The sequence below is a fragment of the Ambystoma mexicanum genome, chromosome 2q (assembly GCF_040938575.1).
Source record: "Ambystoma mexicanum isolate Mex_15411 chromosome 2q, UKY_AmexF1_1, whole genome shotgun sequence".
NCBI lineage: Eukaryota > Metazoa > Chordata > Amphibia > Caudata > Ambystomatidae > Ambystoma > Ambystoma mexicanum.
In genome coordinates this window covers 117,086,931-117,108,054 of record NC_090924.1, presented here as the reverse complement: position 1 = coordinate 117,108,054, position 21,124 = coordinate 117,086,931, and the positions used below count along the sequence as shown (strand labels likewise).

The following is a 21,124-nucleotide window of genomic DNA, read 5'->3' as shown; positions in this document are numbered from 1 at the left end:
ACACCTTAGAGACTGCGGATGAATTAGCCCCAAGAGAGGTAACCTCGGCAGAGCCGTTACTCGAAGACTCAAGGTGTTTAACCGGCTTCTTTGTCCCCTCAGCAGGATCGGTTCTACCACAGGTCTGAGTGTGGGAAGGCTTAGAGTCACGCCCTGAAACCAGAACCCCCCAAAGGGTGCCCCCTCAATCCTGCTGGTCTTCGATATAGCCCCAAGAAAGAGAACCTCAGGGACAACCACGGTACGTTTAGTCACATTGAGAGGCACCTTGAGCCAAGACTCGGTACACTTAGTTCCTGATGTGGAAACCTCAGGGCTGACCCCAGTGACAACAGCCCTAGAAATACTGGGTGTACCCTAGCCCCCAAAAGGGGAAAATTGGAAGGAGGTCTGGTTTTGGAAGCCCCTTCGCAGTGATCCTCGGAGGAAACTCTGGAGGACCGGTTAGGTCCCTTTCGGGATAACTTGGGGAGATCGCTGTAATAGAGCCACTTGAGCCCCTACTGGACCCAGAAGAACCTGGGAAGGAGTCCCCTGACAAGGAACAAACTTACCGGCAGTTTCCATTTTTCTTCAAATAACTGCTGTAAATGTGGTGGAGTAACGAGTTCAAACACCTCCTCCCATCTGACAAGCCGACGCTGGAGTGCCCGGACGGAGAGGGAGTCGCAGAAGAAGGACGAGTCCCAACAGTCTTCCCGGCCTAAGCACTCCAGGCAAAGAGTGGGGATCCGCCCCTCGCGAAACGACGTTCGCAGGATGAACAGGACACGAATCCCAGACGCTCTGGCATAGACGGAGGAAAAGAGGACCGTGGAACCTGAGCCAGAATGAAGGACAAGGGAACAAAAAGAAAAATATTCCCTGTGATGCAAGTGCGCCCGACCCCAACTGCGCGGAGAAAAGTACTGAAGGGTGATGCACGGGGCAGAGCTCAGGAAGGCAGGGCTTTGGTCACGTGTGGTGGCCCCATGTAAAAATAAAAAAGGACAAAACATTTTTGATGCTTTAAAAGTGCTCCGGTCCCGTCCCCAAGGACGGAATGTTCCACAAGTATGGAGGAAAGGGGACAGGACGTAGGATTATGCCATTTTACAATAGTATGGTATTCAAAAGTAACGTGTGAATCCCTTTCATTCACATGCAGGTACTGCTTCTGCTGCTTTACATTAATTCTGCTTCTACGTGAGCACTCTACCTGTGAACTTACTCTGGCAAACTTTCGGTAAGTCTGCCTTTGCCCACGCCACTTCCAATGGGAGCTCCTCTTGCTCCCGAGGCTCTCTGGTGCACGTCAACCACTGGAGGCAGCCTCGTGGCCCTCGGGTGCACAGCAGCCACCCGAGACAGCCTCCTGCATGCTTTCTGCTGCGTGACCTCTGCACTTTAGATTTCTTGTGGCACAGACCCTCTAAGGACTGGGAGCTGATATCTGCCAAGCAATGGTCCTGGAGTCTTCTCTCTCCCCCCCCCCCAACAGCTTCTGCATGGGCTGTCAGCATGAACCATGCTGCTTCCACTCCTGACGTCCTCTACTCTTCACCAACGCCGCCTCTATAGCCTGCACCAGAGGTGGCTTTTTAAGCCTCTCAGTGTCCCTCAGGTGTGGGTCATCGGCATTAAAGAACTGACCACTCCTGCAACATTGGGCCTCTTCTTCGTCCCAGTACGAGAGTTATGGAACTTGAAGCCCCTAAGGGAAAAATGTGATTTTCTTATTTCTGTTTTACAATTAAACCCCAGTTTGTCCCTTACAACATTCTTTAAAGGAACATCATAAGAATTAGTAATTAGCCTGGATTGTACAGGGGAATGCAATTCTTTTACGTTGGCGTTATTCACAAATTTCCTTTCACTATCCCTTTGGGTGTTAGGGAGGTTTCCATCTCCTGAATTTTAGAAGGGTTTTGATTTTCTCAAGGCATAGAAGTGCCCGATTGGTGTCACCCCCATTTATATGTGTATTTTGTGGAACAATAAGATGGTTATTATAACAAGCCGTTGCATACTTCGGTATTGCAGAGCCATCCTCCCTAGAGGAAGACAAATACTGTCTCATCACACGGATTCCTCTCACTCCCCTGTGCCTCTTCTCCTCCCAGGCGACCCTCCCGCAGACCCCACCCCCAAGGTCAGGAAGCGTCTGCCTTTACCTGGCCACCTGAGAGGAGACTTTAGGCAGGGAATTAGTGAGGAGTCCGTCAGATTCATCACATGTGGCAGGAATTACAAAATGGAGACTTGAAGCTAGAAGAAATAGTATGTGATCCAGACATACAGTTAACAACCAATGGGAGTGGCTGATCTCCAGAGCCCCTGTACTTTTTTCACCCGGCTGAAACAAGTGATCGACCATGATGGCAGCCATGTACGCTACTGGCAAAGAAGGAAGTCAACCTTCAGCTACATGAAGTTTAATGGGTTGAGGCAAAGGGAAGATTTATACTTGGGTGGGTTGGATGCGATTTTGATAGCAAAACCAGAGTTAAATAAACTGCACAAAAAATATATATTTTAGTTATAGCTGCAAAAAGGATCTTGTATGTGTTTATGCTTATTAACTCTTATAGGTCTCTCTGGTCATTTATAGGTTTTGTTTATTTCTATGTAGAACATCATGGCCAGAAATATGCAGCGCTTACACAAAACAATACATAAAGAAGATAACTAAAAGCTAGTATTTCTGACAGAAAACCATAACAAGAGAAAAAAAAAGAGTAAGAGAGAAAAGGAGAAAGAAAGAAAAGCGGAAGAAAAAAGGGTTGAATGATCAGGACAAAGCGAGGGGGAAGAGCGCATGAGACACAGAAATACAAAGGAGTGCAAGATATTCCAAGGAAAATTTTGTCCTTCCGGCCTGTGAAAGCTGCCAATTGCAATCATTTCCTACCATTTTTCTTGGGTCCCCTCCACACCACAGCATCATCAGGTTTCTCCAGCAGGAACCCAATGGACATAAGAGAGATGCTCTTCTCTTGATCCACAAAGACTGGTACCCACCCACTGTCACACTGGTGCACATCTTTATCTTGCATGTTCAGCATGCGGGGGATGCTGGGGCCACACAGGTCCACATCCAGAATCCCGACCTATGAAACAAAATGGACAAAGTAAGTAGGAGTAGACAGGACAAACACGTCAAAGCAGATTTACTTCCTTGTGTACAGAACACAATCCCTTTGTATTTGCAAAAAGGCCAGACAAAATTACTCGAGATTTGAACATGCCCATTAGCATCATGTCTCTGGTGATTGCCTTATTGGAATGGCAATCATCATACCTTGTTTCATAGTTTTTTCTCTGATACTAGTAAGGTTGAAGAATGCCATATGCCCATGGAAATGTAAGTGCCGTTGCTGTGAAGGAGGACAGCAAGGACTGAAGAGCCAGAAACAAAAGTTAACTATTTGTTCCTTTCTACGTCACCCTGCTTTCCCTCACTCGCAAATAGTTGTGAAACAAGAAAGGAAAGTGACACCAAATGCTCAGCAGGTTTTGAGCAAAAAGTTTATTCAAAACATGGCAGAAAGATGCATCCCTTACTGAGGCAGCATATAAAAAGATAATGTCTGCAAACTACATGTGCAGTTGCCCACATGGCTACCATACATAGTTCCTAGATACAGACTTGCCCCAGATAGGCCACTGAGGATGCTTCCGACTTGCTGGAGTATGCATGAAGCCTTTTGGGCGCTAGGATTCCTTATTGTTCACAGACACGAGATTTATAGCAAGCAGTCCAACTACCTCTCAACTTCTCCTCGGAGAACTCAACATCCACCTGGATGCTCCTTATCCCTACTCTGGGCTTTTCCGCAACCTTTGCGACCGTCTCTCCCTTTCCATTCCACCCTCTGGTCCGACACGCTGCTGGACACACCTTGGATGTTCTGATCTCAGACATCCCCCCCTCTCTAACCCTCTCACCACTCCACTCTCTTGGACTCACCCATTTCTGCTCCACTCTCACCTGAAACTTCTTGCCCCTCAAGCAAAGCCTACACCAGCAGCGCCACCTTCCTTCTCGGTCATTCGACCCATGAAGAGGGTGACAGTGGATGCCTTTGCCTCTACTCCTGCGGCTGACTTGCACCCTGACACAGCCTTCTGTAACTAGCATCTTTCCACCTCTGGACATCCTTGCCCCTGTCATGAGAATCCGCCTGAAGCCTACCTCCAAGGTGCAACTCTTGGCATGATTCTGACCTCGCCGCCCTGAAACGCAAGTGCAAGGTGGCTGAGAGGAAGTGGAGGGCTCTCCTCTGATAAACTGGCCTGCTGCCTGCCCCAAAGGCATTATAGACTGTCCTCTCCAAGAAGAGGGTCCATAATTAAGCCCACGTGTCTGCGGCCTCTAATAACACGGCAAAACTTTTTAAAATCTGCAAGGAGCTGGCCTATCGCACTGCAGTCACTGCCTCTCCTGTTCCCTCCCATGCCCGCTGCACGTCCCTGGCCTCTCATTTCACCACTAAAACTCAGGCCATCCTGTTCTCGTTTTCCTTTTCCCCTCCCTCTACCTCTCCCAGGCCCCCTTTAGCCATCTCTCCCTCTTACTTTTTCTTTGTTCTCTCCGTTAACACCTGATGTCTCTAACCAAGTCAGATCTATGAGGGTGTCGTCCAAACATGTTCTCCCCTGCTCCTCCAGAATCATCAAGGACCACATTGCAGTCGCTCAAGCTTTGGCCGATTTCTGCAATCACTCCTTTGCCACTAGATATTTCCCTTCTCGCCTCAAGCACTCTTGCCCACCCCCTTCTAAAAAAGCCTTCTGCCGATCTTACATGCCCAGCAAACTATCACCCGATTTTTATTACTCCATTCCTGGACAAACTCCTGGAAAAGCTGGACATCTCCCAGCTTACCCTCCACACTGAATTGGTTTGCAGGCCTCCATGACCATCAGTCTGGCTTCAGAGCAGCCAGAGGCATGGAAACTGCTCTCCTGAACAGCCGTGAAGATCTGCTCTCTAACCAGGACTCCAGCTAGCCCACTGTCCTCATCCTCCTTGACCTTTCCTCTGCTTTTGACATGGTAAATCACGCAACCCTGATCCATGTGAACCTGGGCATCACTGATCAGTCCCTGGCATGGCTGACCTTCCTCCTGGACCATCCCTCCCAGGTCCAACTTGGGTCCTTTCTCTCCACCACCTCTCTCTAAACATGCCCCCCCCCAGGGCTACATCCTCTCATCCTGGCTTTTCAATGTCTACCTGCCCACTTTGGCTCACCCGATCTCCACCTTCTCTTCAAACTTTTCAGTGTTATGCAGGTGACACTCTGCTCTCTTTCCGGCTTCCCTCAGCCTCCTCTAGTCCCTCGCTCATCCCTGAATGTCTTTCTGCGATTCAGGAGTGGGGCGCCCCTAACAATCTTTGCCTTAATGCCAGTAAGACTGAGATCCAACTCACTGGGACCCCTGCTCCCACTTTCCCCTCTCTGACTCTAATCGGCCTCGTTGGGCACTCTACCCTCGCCTTGCTGTGAGGCAAAAAACCTTGGTGTCATCTTTGACTTCCCTCTCCCCTCCCATCAAAGACCTTACCAAAAAGGCCCAGCTGCACCTCCTCGGAAGCATTCTACCTTTTCTCACTTTCCCCCAGAAGCTCACTGTCTCCAGAGCCCTGGTTCTCTCCAGGCTGGACTACTGCAACAGCCTCTTACTCAAGCTGCCTACCTCTACTCTTCCCCACCTGCAGAAAATGGAGAACAGGACTGCAAGACTTATCCTTAGCCTCAGGTGCTTTTCCAGGCAGAGAGTACAGGGTAGATCTATCTCCTCTATAGATGCCTCCCTCTGGAACAGCCTCCCTGCCCATCTCAGACTTGAGCCGGACCACCTGAAGTTCCGCAAGCAGCTCAAGATCTTCGTTTTCACCTCTGCCTTCTCTCTCCCTCTCATTTGCTAACTTGCTTGTTGCTGCGCCGAACCGTTACTTGGTTACCTCATCTCATTGGGTATCCGGCCCCTCCACGACCAGTCTTCTTTGCACTGCCTCCTGCAGTTGGGGCTGTAAATGTAACCCCTACAGCCCCCTGCCTCCTTGCACTTATCCCTAGCCACGTTGCCCTGATTGCACTTCCCCATTTCCTCTCCCTTGCACTTCGCCCTGTTGCACTTGCACGATCCAAATGACAAGGCCTAGTAGGATCGTTTGTCTTGTCTTCCCTATATCTACCCTCCCTTGTCTTGTGCTGCCTAGAAACAGTGAGCATATGGCCCTTTGGATATCGTGCATGCAATAGATGGCGATGCAGAATAACTCAGCCACTAAATAATCAAACCAACTCAGGAAGATGGCAATGGTTGCTGTTTTATTAACAATTATCTAAAACAGGGAGTTACAACAGACATCAACGGACGTTCGCTCGAGCTCTCAGTACATTTTGCATAGAAACAGCCTTTTATACAAAAGATATGTCAGATGTGACGTCACACTACGTGGCAAATAAGAAAAACCTACGAGAGATTGTGATACATTCAAGGGGAACATCCAAGTATATTTTCTATAAGGGGTGGGATTATGATTGGCCATCTACTGTCGGGTGGACAACTTATGCTTACCTCTGAAAACATGTCATCTTTAACACTAAGTACACAGTACATCATTGGCTCTCAAACTAGAAGGCCCTTCGTTATACAGCCCTCTATAATTGGTTGGCACGGTCGTGCCGTGGCTGGAAAATTTGGTTTACTTAGCACGTATGGTTATACCCAGGTGCCAGAAGGTGGACTTGACTTTACCTCCCCACCCAATTAGGCCAACATCTCTCATGCCTTCTGCCATGAAGATCGTCTTTGAACTTAGCCTTGCAAAGTATTCTGGTCTGTGAGAATATATGGGAATGCGAGTACGCACTATCGTTCCAGAACGCCAGGCTCAACTCTATTTACATACTTGGCTCACGTGACAGGAGACCACGATTTGGTCCATTTTGCAGCATTTCAATGAATACAACTTGGCATGCTTGTTCTTTGCACCTTAACAAGGGATGATTCAGCTCCTCACATTCACTGCCTTCAAGAATAGATAATAGAACCTGGCTGCTTGAGCTTTGATACCAGGCCAGACATCCTCACTGTTCTCTTCTACGATCTCAGCTTATTCGTGCTGCGACCGTTCTCTGCCTTTCCTCTCCATGGGCCATGGCTTACTAAATTCATGACATGGATGTCCAGCTTCTATACAATGGTGGCTCCGCCTGCAGTATATTGACTACGTATAGCCAGCTTCTATGATCACTTAGTCAACTTGGGTTACAGCATCTGTACAGTTATTAAACGGCTTACATTTTCTGCAGCGCTTTGCACACGTGCAATCTTCTTGCATACTAAAGTTTACTCGATTCTAATTTCATCATCAGTTTCTTTAAGATCCATGCAACCCGATAAGATTTTCTCAGTGGATACCTTCTATCAAATATTCGCTGTGGTATGGTTACAACAGCTGGTGTTAAGCATGGTAAAATCTCAGGCTCCCAACATATAGGAGGTATAGGGCCGGATTTCCTGCAGAGGCAAGTAACTGATCCTCTACACTCCCCCCTCTGGTCGAGTCATCGACCATCTCTTTAATGGTCTCCACATCTTGATATTTTCTCTTGAAGAAGTGTTTCTTTGGAGTCCAGATCTTCATCACCCTCCTCAGGGTGCCGGCTTTTTTGACATGTTCATCCACACTCCAAGTCATGTAGTTGCACTGTCCATTCGGATTACAATAGACCCATCGTTGCATGTACTTCTTGCGATTCTTCGGATAGAGGAACTTCGTTCCTTCTGGTGCTACGATGCTGGCCTCTATGTATTTTCTGAAATCTTCATCAGTCAATTCCTTGGGTCAAAAGCCTTATTCGACATCGATCATGATCTTCATTCCTACTGCTTTCTTCGTAATCTTCTTACATTGTGCAATTATTATCCTGATTACACAGAATCCAGACATCACCATGACCAATATTGCACCAAGAAACTTTCCCATCCACTGCGGAATCCATGAGAATATGAAAGCAAACCAACTGTCATCTATAAGGTCCTCTGTTTCGTCTTCCATCTTGTTATGCAGGTTCGTTGGCAATGTTATGGCCTCTGTCAAAGTCCCGTTCTCGTCATGAGAAGGTATGAATGTGCATCATGATGGCCCAATTTTGGCACAAACTCCTCCTTCCATCGCTGTCATCATGTCAAGAACACATCTGTTCTGTAGGATTATCAGTCGTATGGCCATCAGCTCTTCTTTGATAGCATTGAATCCCTTTATGGTGGTGGTGATTGTCTGCAGAAGCTCCATTCTCAGAATTTGCAAACATTTGGCATTGGCCATCGTCTGAATCCCAGGCATGAAGATAGTCGTGAAGATTGAAGCAGTCTTGCTGAACAGCCTATGTTTATAGGGAATGGAGTCATATGCTTCTATTGACTTGGCTGATAAGCAATTCCCTCTTCTGGTCCGATTGAGAAATTGTTACGCTCACCTGGTTCCCAAAGGGCGGCGATCGAACCCGGACAGCAGCGGCCTCCACCAACGTGAAGCGTAGGGCAAAGATGGCTGTCTGGACGGACCCGCCTAGTCTCGTGTGCTTGACTCGTAGGAATATTCTCCTGTAGAAGGAGAAAGGGATTTAGTCCCGTGGATTTGAGTGCAGACCCCTCCCCACTGCTCCCGCTCTCCCTACTGGCCACCTCCGATATTCCCACTTAGTGTCCTCACCTTATGTTTTTAATGGATGAGCTCTCCATCTTGCGTGGCTTGCAGGGGCGCGTAGATACCAGTTACTTCACTGGTTTGGGGTATTGGAGTTCTGGAAGATTATTGACTCCGGAGTTTACCAAGTTTAAAGAGTTCAATATGTCCAATGCTCACTCTTGGTGTTTTTGCGGCAACAAATACTGTCTGGAGGTTGCTGGTGGCGTTCAGGTAAGAGTCTGTATTACCCAACACTATCCAGTAAAGTTGCGTGAGTTTAACTTGTTGTTTTGTCCTTCTTTCATAGATGCGGCGTATTGAAGGATAATGCCTCCGGTGGTAAATCAGGTAAGCCTTGTGGTAAAATGATTGTCTTTGTAGTCTCTCTGGGCTCACCTCGCTATTCCCTTGTCTTTTTCCCCCCAGGTGTTGAGGATTGCCGAAGATAATGATGGAGGCAGCGCCGAGTCGAAGATGCTGTGGACTGGTGAGAATGGAGCGGCACTGCGGCTGCAAAGCGAAGCGTGTCGAAGTATGTCCCTTCAGGCTCGGAATGGTGCAAGATCCTGAATCAGGTAAGGAATCAGATTAATGTCCGTAACCCAACCTCTTCTCCTATTTTCCCCTTTCTTCTAGGAGCTCCGGATGCGTGGTGGGCGTGGCAGAAGACTGGATGCAGGTTCGCAGGCACGGTGAGCGTTACGCTGCAGAATAACGCAAAGCGTGTGTTATAGATCAGGCGTTGTTTAAATAGCCTCAAAAGTAGTCCCAGGTAAGAAGTCCCTAGAACCACACCTGAGTAAAAAAAATAAATAAATAAATTTAAAAAAAAATAGTCCTTGCAGAAAAATAGTCCCATCCAGGTCTCACGTTGGCCTGGATGCATGTGCAGCATGGTCTGCCTGAGGTAAGTGATGACTATGAGTCAGTCCTGGCGCCTTAGGCGCCAGGACTGATTCCTACTAGCAGCCTGGTGCCTGAGGCGCCAGGACTGAACCCAGATAGCCCCTAGCCGGGGCTTCTGAGGTTTTACTAAATGTCTGGATGCCTGCTTCCGGGGCGGATGGGCTTGGTCCAGATGCCCGGGGGTAGGCATCATGACAGAAATTCAAGCACTTTTTTTTCTCAAACGGGCATCTACTTTTGGAAATTCTCCAGTATTCAGGTCACTCTGATGAATCACTAGTGCTGGAACATGAATAAGCTCCAAGGAGCACGCGCCTCCCCAATCCTTGGGCAACTTCATGTAGGCCATAGGCACAAAAGCCCAATATCGATCCATCAAGACGGCTGCCCCTGCTCCCATCCTGGAAACGCTAATTGTAGTTTTGCAGCCTTTGTCATCTCCCACATGATTCTTTCCATTATTGCGGAAGCACAATGTCAAATTCGACCAGATTCATCTTCTACCCATGTCAGTAGTTTGGCATATTTAGCCCACGACTTCAAACATCCATTGTTCACTCCCTGCACCTCTTGTACATACTCTGGTTTCAATAGATGAGCTGCACAGGACATCAGTCCTCCTTTCCCATCCTTTCTTGGACTTCACTTGTCCATAGACTAAGACTTAGTTTGTTCCCAACATCCAGGCGATCCAGCTGTCTTTTAGATCAGGGCACTCCATTCTCTTCATGTCTTCCAAAGACTACCTCTTCCTGTCCTGCTGCAGGATACACAAGCATCTTGCTCTCCCATCCAGGTTCCTTTTCTATCTGTGTGGTCTTGATATAATCATCCTGGAATGGAAACAACCATTTTGATCTCCATCGAAAAGTGGCCCAACTTCCCTGAAATTGTCCTCTGGTCATACATGCTGCAAGATGGAGGCATCTGGCATCATGTTCTGGGACTTCTCTGGAGATTAAAATTTGCACTGTATTCATGGCATGAGAGCGCAGATGTAGCAACTCTCCTTAGATGTTCTCTCTCCCACCTTTCTCATGTGTTACCAAATGTGCAGCATTGTCTAGATGAACAAGTTACTTCTTACCTGGTAACGTTCTTTCGATGGGATGTTCCTCCGACGTATTCCTTATCTATGATATTTGTATCTCCAGCTTGCTGGCCTCGGAATTTTTTTTTCCCCAGTAGAGGGCGCTGTGCGTCGACGTCCGTCGAGTAGGTGTTCCTCAACAGCCACCGTATCAACGCCGACGTCATCATGCCTATAAATGGCCACGCGCAGCGTCCGTTGCTCAGTTCCGTTTTGTAGAGTAAGGTAGTTATTGCATGAATGGTTACTACCCTTGAAGGAGCGTAAGCTGCAACCACAAGGGAAATGTTACTGCGGGGATGGATGGGAGGGGCGATAAGCAATATGTCGGAAGAACATCCCATCGAAAGAACGTTACAAGGTAAGAAGTAACTTGTTCTTCGAAGGGATTGTATCCTCCGACGTATTCCTTATCTATGATAGACTCCCATAGCAGTGGTATGTGATTGGAGGCGGGAGTAAGAGATGCCATATTACTCTGTTCATTCTTAAAGAGTGTAACACAGCTTTGCCAAAACTAGTCTCTTGACTAGAGGAGGAATCCAAGCTATAAAATTTGGTAAAGGTATGTGCGGACGACCATGTGGCAGCCGCACATATGTCTCTAATTGGTACCCCTCTTTGAAGAGCTGAGGAGGCTGCGATACCCCTGGTCGAATGAGCCCTTAGATTTTGAGGGGGCTCTTTCCCTGCCAGTTTGTAGCATTCCAGAATGGCTAAAATAATCCATCTGGAGATGGTTTGTTTGGTTATTGGTAATCCCAACTTACGTCCTGCGTAACCTACAAAGAGTTGGTCTGCTTGTCTAATTTTAGCAAGTCTACTGATATAAAAACTCCAGGCTCGCTTAGGGTCCAGCCTGTGTAGTCTCTCTTCCTCTTTCCCCGGATGGGGAGGAGGATAGAATGAAGGTAAAGTAATCTTCTGAGTAATGTGAAATTCAGAAACTACCTTTGGGAGGAAGTTAGGCTTCACCTGTAGAGCGACTTTGTTCTTGTGAAAAATTGTATGAGGAGGTTTACAAGATAGGGCTTGTATCTCACTAACCCTTCTAGCAGATGTTAATGCTACCAATAAAACAGTTTTGAGGGTGAGAAACTTCAATGAACAAGAGTGGAGTGGTTCAAAAGGAGCACTCTTTAGGAAGTTTAAAACTAGATTTAAGTCCCATAAGGGAACTTGGAATGGTCTTGGAGGGTAAACATTAGTTCGACCTTTTAGGTATTGTATTACCAATGGAATTTTGAAATACAATGGTTCCTCTGCAGTGCGCTTAAAGATCGATAGCGCTGCGAGATAGCCCTTAATAGTGCCAACTTGAAGGCCTGAATTTGCCAAATAAAGTAAGAAGGATAACACCGCAGGTGTACCACATGAAAAGGGTTCGATATTCTTTTCTCTGCACCAGCTGCAAAATGTATTCCAACGGCAGGGTTATGAAGTTTTAGTTGCTGGCCTTCTGGCCGAAAGCAACACCTCCATGACGTCATCTGGAAGGTCCCAATCCTTGTACCTCAACCTTTCATATACCAAGCGTGAAGGTTGAGGGTCTTGATGGCTGGATGGAGAACCTGACCTCCCTTCTGTGAGAGAAGATCCTCTCTGTACGGTAGACGAATTGGAGGGCAGATGGACATGTCCAGAGGGTCCGGGTACCACGTTCTCCTGGCCCAACCCGGGGCAATTAGGATCATGGTCTTCCGAAACCATCTCAATCTCCTGATCATTTGAGGAATGACAGGGACCGTAGGAAACGCGAACAGAAGTGGGAACTCCCAGTCCACTACGAACGCGTCTCCTAGAGCTCCTCTCGGGGGAAATTTCCTTGAGCAAAATCTGTCACACTTCCTGTTGATACTGGTGGCGAACAGATCCACTTGAGGGGTTCCCCAAAGGGCAAAGATCTCTTGAAGGACTTCCTGAGCTATCTCCCACTCATGGGAGACTGTGTTCTGCCTGCTCAGAGTGTCCGCTGTCAAGTTCTTCTCTCTGGCTAGATGAATTGCCGATAGAGAGTTTCCTTCCTGAATTGCCCAAAACCAGAGCTGCATCGCCTCTCTGCACAGTGGCAGTGATCCTACGCCTCCTTTTGTTGAGGTAGTGCATGGCCACTGTATTGTCCATCATTATCAGGACGATTCTCCCCCGTACAGACGGCAGAAAAGCCTTCAGTGCCAGTCTGATGGCTCTCAACTCCAACAGGTTGATGTGTGGTCTGGACTCCGATGGAGACCAACTACCGCTGATGGTCAGGTCGTTGGCATGGGCTCCCCACCCCGTGAGTGAGGCGTCTGTGACTACTGTTATCTACGGCCATGGTTGCCAAAACAGTTCTCCTTTCAAGATGTTCTCTGGAGAGGCCCGCCATTGAAGGTCGTGTGCTACCTTGTCCGGAATCCGGAGGAGATCTGTCATCCTCCCTGAGAATTGTGACCACTGAGTCCTCAGTGGCCACTGAAGGGATCTCATTCTCTGGCGAGCCTCTGGCACAAGGGATATGCAGGATGCCATGAGGCCTAGCAACCTCAAAAAGTGATAGGCTGGAGACGTTGGGCATTTTGAAACCTGGTGACCATCTGCAGAATATCTTGAGCCCTCACCTCTGGTGGCTAGGCTTTTCCCCAGGGACGTGTCCAGGACTGCTCCAATGAACTGGAGTCTCTGTGATGGTATCATCTGTGACTTCTTTAAATTGAGGGAGAAGCCCAGCTTGTGAAGGAAGTGGCAGACATAATCTAGTTGGATCCGAGCTTGTTCCGAAGAAGCTGCTCTGATCAACCAATCGTCCAGGTAGGGATAGACGTGAATCCCTTCCCTCCTTAGACTTGCAGCCACAACCGACATTAGCTTGGTGAAGACCCTCGGGGCGGAGGTCAGCCCAAATGGCAGAACTCGAAATTGATAATGAGAGTTGCCAATTGAGAACCTCAGGTACTTCCTGTGCTTGGGATGGATTGGCACATGGAAATAAGCATCCTGAAGGTCCAGAGATACCAACCAGTCCTGAAGCTGGAGGGCCTGAAGGATCTGAGGGAGAGTTACCATCTTGAACTTGTCCTTACTGAGGAACTTGTTCAATTCTCGTAAGTCCAGGATGGGTCTCAGTCCTCCGTCTTTCTTTGGTATGAGAAAGTAGGGGGGGGGGGGGTGGGGGATTAGTACCAGCCCTTGTTCCTGTCCGCTAGTTACCGGGTTCTATGGCACCTTTCTCTAGCAGGTCTACAATTTCCTGCAAGAGGAGCAGATCCGGCACTTTCAGCGAGCTGTTCCCCGGTGGATGGCTCTGAGGGATGCATAGAAAAGGCAGGCAGTAACCTTGGGCAACTGTCTCCAATGCCCAAGCATCTGATGTAATAGCCTGCCATTCCGTCAGATGGTGAGTTAACCTGCCCCCTACAGGTGTCTTGTGATTGGAGACCTCAAAGTGGTATGGGAGCGGCTGATGCAGTTGCCGAAGGTAAAGCGGCTCCTGCTGATGCGGCTTTCTTTCTTTTACCCCGTCCACCACGGGTAAATTTTCCTTGGCCTCTTTGTGCCGGCCGTCCTCTGCCTCTTCCATATGAGGAATAATAGCGAAAGGACCTTCCTCTCCAAGAGGATGCTGAGGGACGAAAATTGGCGGATTGCAGCTCCTAGTGACTTGGCTGCTGCTTTAGATGTTTGCAGTTTTTCCAAACTGTCATCCGCCTTTTTACCAAACAGGGAAGAGCCGTCAAAGGGCACATTTAAAAGTCTGGCCTGTACGTCAGAAGCAAAGCCGGACTTTCTCAACCACGCATGCCTGCGGATTGTGGTACTTGCCGCCATGGCCCTGCTGATACTGTCAGCAGAATCAATGCCAGTTTGAAGGGACTCACACATTGCATCTTTACCATCTCTGATGATATTTAAAAATGCGTCCCTTTCTTCTCCTTCCTGGAGGCAGTCAGCCGCTGATGAAGCACACTCCCAAAGAGGGTGGCTGAACCTAGCGAGCCTACAAGTCGCATTAATAGATTTTAAAGCCATGCTACAGGCCGAGAAGACTTTCTTAGCCATGGAATCATATTTTTTATCATCCCTATCCTGTGGAGCAGTGGGGTATGCAGATGTACTGCCTGATGAAGTTGCAGCCTGGACCACGAGACTCTCTGGAGTAGGGTGTTTAGATAGGTATTCAGGGTCATAAGCAGATACCCTATATTTCGCTGACAACTTCAGGAGTTTCCCAGTTAGTTAAAATCTTTCTTTGTAAAGCAGAATGAAAGGGAACCACAGGATCCTCCTGTGGACCTTTATCCAGAATATCTGTGAGGTCATCCTGTTGAAAAACAGGTGAAGGCGCAGACCACCCCATGAACTCCATAATTCTTGACATTAGGGTTCTATAAGGGGTTTCAGCATGTTCCCCTGGGTCTGGTATGACAAATTCCACTTCTGGGGAAGTGTCTAGGCCACTTGCTTCCTGTAATGCATCCTGAAGGTCTTTCAACCTTCTTTCCTCAGAGGCAAAAGTCTCTGGTTCAGGTGATGTGGTCCTCTCCAGCCCAAAAGGCCTTTCTTGATCAGAATCTTCCCTTTCTTCATAAATTGAAGTTAAGGGGGGATGCTCTGGCCTGTGAAATGGTATAAAACCCATCTCTAAAGCAGAGGGAGCCATCATCAGTGGCCTTGAAAAGGTCGATGTCGTCGACGCCGATGTAAAAATCCTCGAAGGCGCCGACAAAAGCGTCAAGAAAACTGGAAGAGGCCTCGAAGAACTCGAGAGGATTGGAATCCTACTCGAGGATGTCGACGGCGTTCTCGACGTCGTGTCGGAGGCTCTCAGTGTAACCGTTGGCTGTGGAGTAGCCGTGAGTTTTTCTTTTATCGGCGTCGACTCGATCGACGGATGCGTCGAAGAACCCTTTGATAACGGCGTCGATCTATGCTTCGAAGGGGCTTTCGACGATGGCGTTGAAGATGCTTTACTTCCCGATGGCTCATGGCGCTTTCGGGTCGACTCTTTCGCCGGGTGCTTCGACTAGCGGCGTTTAGATTTTTTGGACTTTTCACCCGGGGCATCACCCTCAGCTGACTTCGAGGGGGTCGAGGCCGCTTTCTCGAAGACGCTTAGCATCTTTTTTCTGAATTCCTCCCACTCAGCCTGAGAGCTGTATTTTGTGGGGCAATTTACTCTTTCAGGGGAACTAGAAGACGACGACAAAGGAGATCTTGTACGTCTCTTTTTCGAGTGTCTAGACCTCGACGAGTGGTGGGAGCCACTTCGAGACCTAGACCGAGAATGCTTTCGATGGTGAGGAGACGAATGTCTCGACCCCACCGCGGAAACTTTCGAGGAAGTTAAAACTGACATACCTCTCTCGAGCTTCCCCTTACGCTCCTTCAAGGCTTTCGCCGTCATGGATAGGCAAATCCTCACACTCCGAACACTGGTGTTCGATTCCCAGGCACCACAAACAGATCCTGTGAGGATCCGTCAACGACATTTTCTTCCCACAGTCTCTGCATTTTTTGAAACCGGACCGAGGAGTCGTCGGGTCGGAGGAGGAAGCCATCGAGTACGAGTCGGTTTTCTCGAGGAAATATGAATATATTTCGACTGACGAACTGAGCAACGGTATTCCGAGGCACACGAAGCGCAGAAAAACAGAACTGAGCAACGGACGCTGCACGTGGCCATTTATAGGCATGATGACGTCGGCGTCGATACGGTGGCTGTCGAGGAACACCTACTCGACGGACGTCGACGCACAGCGCCCTTTACTGGGAAAAATGTTTTTCCGAGGCCAGCAAGCTGGAGATACAAATATCATAGATAAGGAATACGTCGGAGGACAAAACCCCTTCGAAAGGTATTTATCCCTTCATTATCTAGATAGGCATTTATCCCCTCATTTTCTTTTGCTGCATTTCTCTTCTGTCTCCCAAATTCAAAGGTTGTGTAATAATCATGAAGTAAGTTAAAATCAGTTTTCACAGTGGGGAGAACCATTGATATTGATATTTTATTTCTATCGCGCTCGTACACAAGTGTTTCAGAGCGCAACAAGGCAAGGGAGGGGAAACAAAACAGCGATCTTACTAGGCCCAGTGACATTGAGAATATGCAAGTGTATGGGAGAGGTGGAGGGGAAAAGTGCACGGAAGGGGGGAGAAGTGGAAAGTGCGAAGCAGAGGAGAAACAGATAAATAACAAATAAATAATAAAGGCAAAAAACTGTTTTAGTGCAGCCAGCAATTTGCAAGTGCTAGGTTTAAGGCAGCAGACATGGTAGGTCTGATAAGTGCAGGAAGAAAAGAGGGGGGGCTGTATGGGTACAGATACAGACCCCAGTGCAGGGGGTGGGCTGGAGGCACTGTGGGAGGGTAGCAGGGTGAGCATCTACCTGGGCCCGGAGGACAGAGGGTGGCCAAGTGCACGGTGCAAAGAGAGCAGATCAGCAGGGGGGAGGGGGAGCAAAGGCAGAAGAAAAGAGGAAGGTCTTGAGGTGCTTTCGAAACCGGAGATGGTTCTCCTCAAGTTTTAGAGAGGCAGAGAGGCAGGGAGGCTGTTCCAGAGGGAGGCCACAGCCGAAGACAGATCTACCCCAGCTCGTTTCTATGAAAAGCGACTGACCCTGAGGGAGTTGGAGGTAGAGGAGCGAAGAGCTCGAGAGGGGAGGTATTTGCGGAGGGATAGCTGAAGGTATTTTGGACCCAGGCCCCAGAAAGCCTTGTGGACAACGCAGAGGGTTTTGAATTTAATCCTTGCATCCACTGAGAGCCAATGGAGAGATTTCAGAGCTGGAGAGATATGATCCGAGGGCTTGAGGCCAAGGACAAGTCTTGCAGTCCTGTTCTGGATTAGTGCCACAGGGCAGAGAGTAGAGGCAGATAGATTTAGGAAGAGGCTGTTACACTAGTCCAAGCTAGAGAGAACCAGAGCTTGGGATATCATGAGCTTCTGGGGGAAGGAGAGGAAAGGCAGAGTACCTCTGAGGAGGTGCAGTCGGAAATTTGACTTTTTAGAGACCTCAGAGATGTGGCCGGAGAAGCATAGGGTGGAGTCAAAGATGACCCCAAGGTTCTTAGCCTCGCAGGTGGGGGTAGGAGGAGGGCCAAGGGAGGCCAGCCAGAGAGTGAGGGGAAAGGATGGTGAAGGTGTGCCGATGAGGAGGATCTCCGTCTTGCTGGCATTCAGACAAAGATCATTGGCGGCACACCAATCTTGAATGGCAGTTAGCTGATGAGAGGGAGAGACGGTGGCAGAGAGCAGCCTGAAAATGAGGAGTGTCATTAGCGTAGCACTGGAAATTTGAGCAGAAAGTGGCAATGCAGTGGGCAAGAGTTGCCAGATATTGGTTGAAAAGCCAGGGCGAGAGGTTAGATCCCTGGGGAACACCACAGGTAGAGAGGAAAATAGATGAAAAGGAAGGACCCAAGTTGGACTTGGGAGGGTCGATCTGAGAGGAAAGGGGTCAGCCAGGCCAGAGCCTGATCAGTGATACCCAGTTTTCACAGACGGTTGAGCAGGATTGTATGGTTGACCGTGTCGAAGCCAGATCGAGGAGGAGGACGACAAAGGGAATGTTAGAGTCAAGGTTGGAGAGCAGATCTTCACGGATGTTCAGGAGAGCAGTTTCCGTGCTTTTTGGCAGCTCTGAAGCCAGACTGGTCGTCATGGAGACAGCCAACAGAATTGGAATGAAAGTTAAGCTGAGAGAGGGCCAACTTTTCCAGGAGTTTGCCAAGAAAGGGAGTAATGGAAATTGGGCAATAGTTCGCTGGAGAAGAAGGATCAGCTGTGGATTTGAGAAGACGGCGCACAAAGGAGTGCTTCAGGGGGGAGGGAGAAGGATCCCAAGGCAAAGGAGCGGTTGCAAAAATCAGCAAGGGTCATATCAAATCACCATAGGGTCCTCTGTCTCAGGGGATGTGCTAACTGAACAAGGAGGAACAGAAAGACAACAAGAGTAATCATACAGGAAAATATTATACACAAACATTGGCATCCACATTTCACGCCATCCTGGTATTTGTTGCACTTTTTCAATCTCTAGAACTGTCAGCTTCTAAATTGCTCATCTTTAATACAATCATCAAATTTCTTTAAGCCTGCAACTGTAAAACCTGCTCAATTATTGCAATTAGGAGCCTTATCACTTGTCCATTTTTAGGATCATGTAAAAAAAAAGTATGAATATCAACGTTTTTTCTGACAAGAGCAGGATAAGCTTGAAGTATAAACACAGACAGCAAGCACAAGCCGATGGACATCACTTTCAGTAAGTACCATATGGTTAACTGCTTATAACAGATATGCACCACAAAATGAATCTTGATACTGATCTTGTTTCCAATTTCTGATCAATAACTGACGTTTAGGCATAACTTTGATACTTCAATGTGTACCTCTAACGTTCATTTCCAAGCCACTGAAACTCGCTCAAGTCCTTGCACTCCTGCTAAAATATCTATAAAGGAGTGTCCCTTTGAATCTCATTTCAAATGCAAAATCTGCATCATCCACTGGATGTTGATTTATCCCCCTTCTAAGTCATCGATCGAGTCTGCGCACGCTGATATTCTTCTTTTTGTCTTGCTTCTGGATCAACGATGGAAGGGTGGGTCTCTCCTTTGTAGGCCTTTACATCCCCTAAGTGAAGCCAAGCTCATCTTCCTTGGACCTTTACAGCTGAAGGGATAATAGTCTCAACGCAAAAGGCACCATTAAAACATGGCTCATGACACTTCCTAGTAAAGTCATTAATCAATAGTAGGTCGCCAACATATAACTTGGGTGCCGATAAAAGTTCAGTTGGGTTGGTTGTTGAATTGTCTTCTTCTGTGTTCTGAGACCGACCGCCCTGGCGCTTGACTTGATCTGAAATGAGAGTAAGGCTAGAGGTCATACATGTCAAATAATCATGTAATTCATCACCTAAAGTCTTAGCTACACTCTGGGCATCACTTCTACTTCTAGTTGGAGGTCTAAGGGGAATTCTCGTTTGCGAGCCGGTCACTAGTTCGTGAGGGGGGAGGTGATGGTCTGATCCCAAAGGGCATACAAGGCTAAAAGGTAGACAATATAGCCATGCCTTCTATAAAGTCATTTTAATCTTGGCAATCGTTTCTTCAAGGAGGCCATTAAATCCCTCACATATCCAGTTTGCTTGCGGGTGAAAAGCGGAAGAAAACACATGTTTAACGGAAGCCCCATCTGTTCAAATGGCTCATTAACAAAATGTGGCCCATTATCTGATCTCGGCACATCACACACCCCCTCATCTCAGAAAGACTTTGCGCACTAAAATGTTTGCTGCACAAGTGGCATCGGGGTGTCTGGATCCACCTGGAAAAGGGACACACCACTACTAATAGATACCTGTATCCATTACACACCTGCAGCACATCAACATAGTCAATATGTAAATGGTGAAACGGACCATTCGGTCAAGTATTACCACTCTAATTGTCCTCAGTGTATGCCCAGCAGTAAACTTGAGTTTACCATAAATTGTGCAACGTGCTCCAACAAATTTCGGAATGAACCAGTATTCCACAATCGTAGCAGCAAGACTCTTCCTAGTTACATGCACGGGATAGTGCAGCTTTTCCAGCACAACCTTCAATAACGCTACTGGCATCACCAGCTTTCCAGTGCCATCTTGTCAAAATGCTTCTGTGGGGGATAAAGAACACCCCTTTCGCTCCACAATTCCTACTCTTCCTGCAGTGCATTCCCTTGAATTTCCCTTAGTTGGGTTATCGACAATTTATGAAACCCTTCTTACACCAACATGGTTGCAACTACTTTTTCTTTAATATTCTCAGTATCAAAACTTATTATCTGAGGAATATGCAACCCTTTTGGCTTCTTCGTCTGCGGCTTCGTTCCCGCAAGAGATGAAATCTGTTTGCTTTATGTGCGCTGCGCGTTTAACGACCACTGTGGCTACTGGGAGTTGTAACGCCTTGATAAGCTTGTCCAATAAGGATGTGTGCTGCACTGGAGTACCATGCGCACGGAGGTAGCACCTCCTTTTCCAACATGTTAACCCTGCATGTATAGTTGACATCACTTAGGCAGAGTCACTGTACACCGTCACTTCATGCCCTTCGTGTTTTTGGAGCGACAATAAGCGCTACTAACTCTGCTGCTTGCGCTGAAAAGGGAGACCATAGACTTGCACTTGCTACAACTTCAAATTCTCTATTTAACCAGTGTCTCACAACTGCAGTGCCCGAATGCCTTTCCCCACTAGTCTGATGAATTTTCAAAGAACCATCAAGAAAATTTTCCCCTCCTGCTAAAGCGTTTTCATTGACACTGGGTATATCATAAAATTCAACATAATTAGCACAGTCCTGCACATGATCGTCTTCTTCCATTGGCTCAGCTTTAAACGTGGCAGGATTCAATATTTTACATCTTACAATTTTAATCGTCGGGTTTGAAATCATTACCTCATAAGCCG

The 21,124-nt window shown here is 47.8% G+C and overlaps 1 protein-coding gene across 1 annotated transcript in view; it reads right to left on the bottom strand.

Moving 5' to 3' along the window:
- The window catches only part of NUBP2 (NUBP iron-sulfur cluster assembly factor 2, cytosolic), a 221,053-nt gene that overhangs the window by 35,604 nt on the left and 164,325 nt on the right, over window positions 1-21,124 (bottom strand). The window contains exon 4 of the mRNA XM_069647000.1: window positions 2,891-3,089. Coding sequence (XP_069503101.1) covers window positions 2,891-3,089 — 199 coding nt within the window. The remainder of the gene's footprint in view (window positions 1-2,890; window positions 3,090-21,124) is intronic.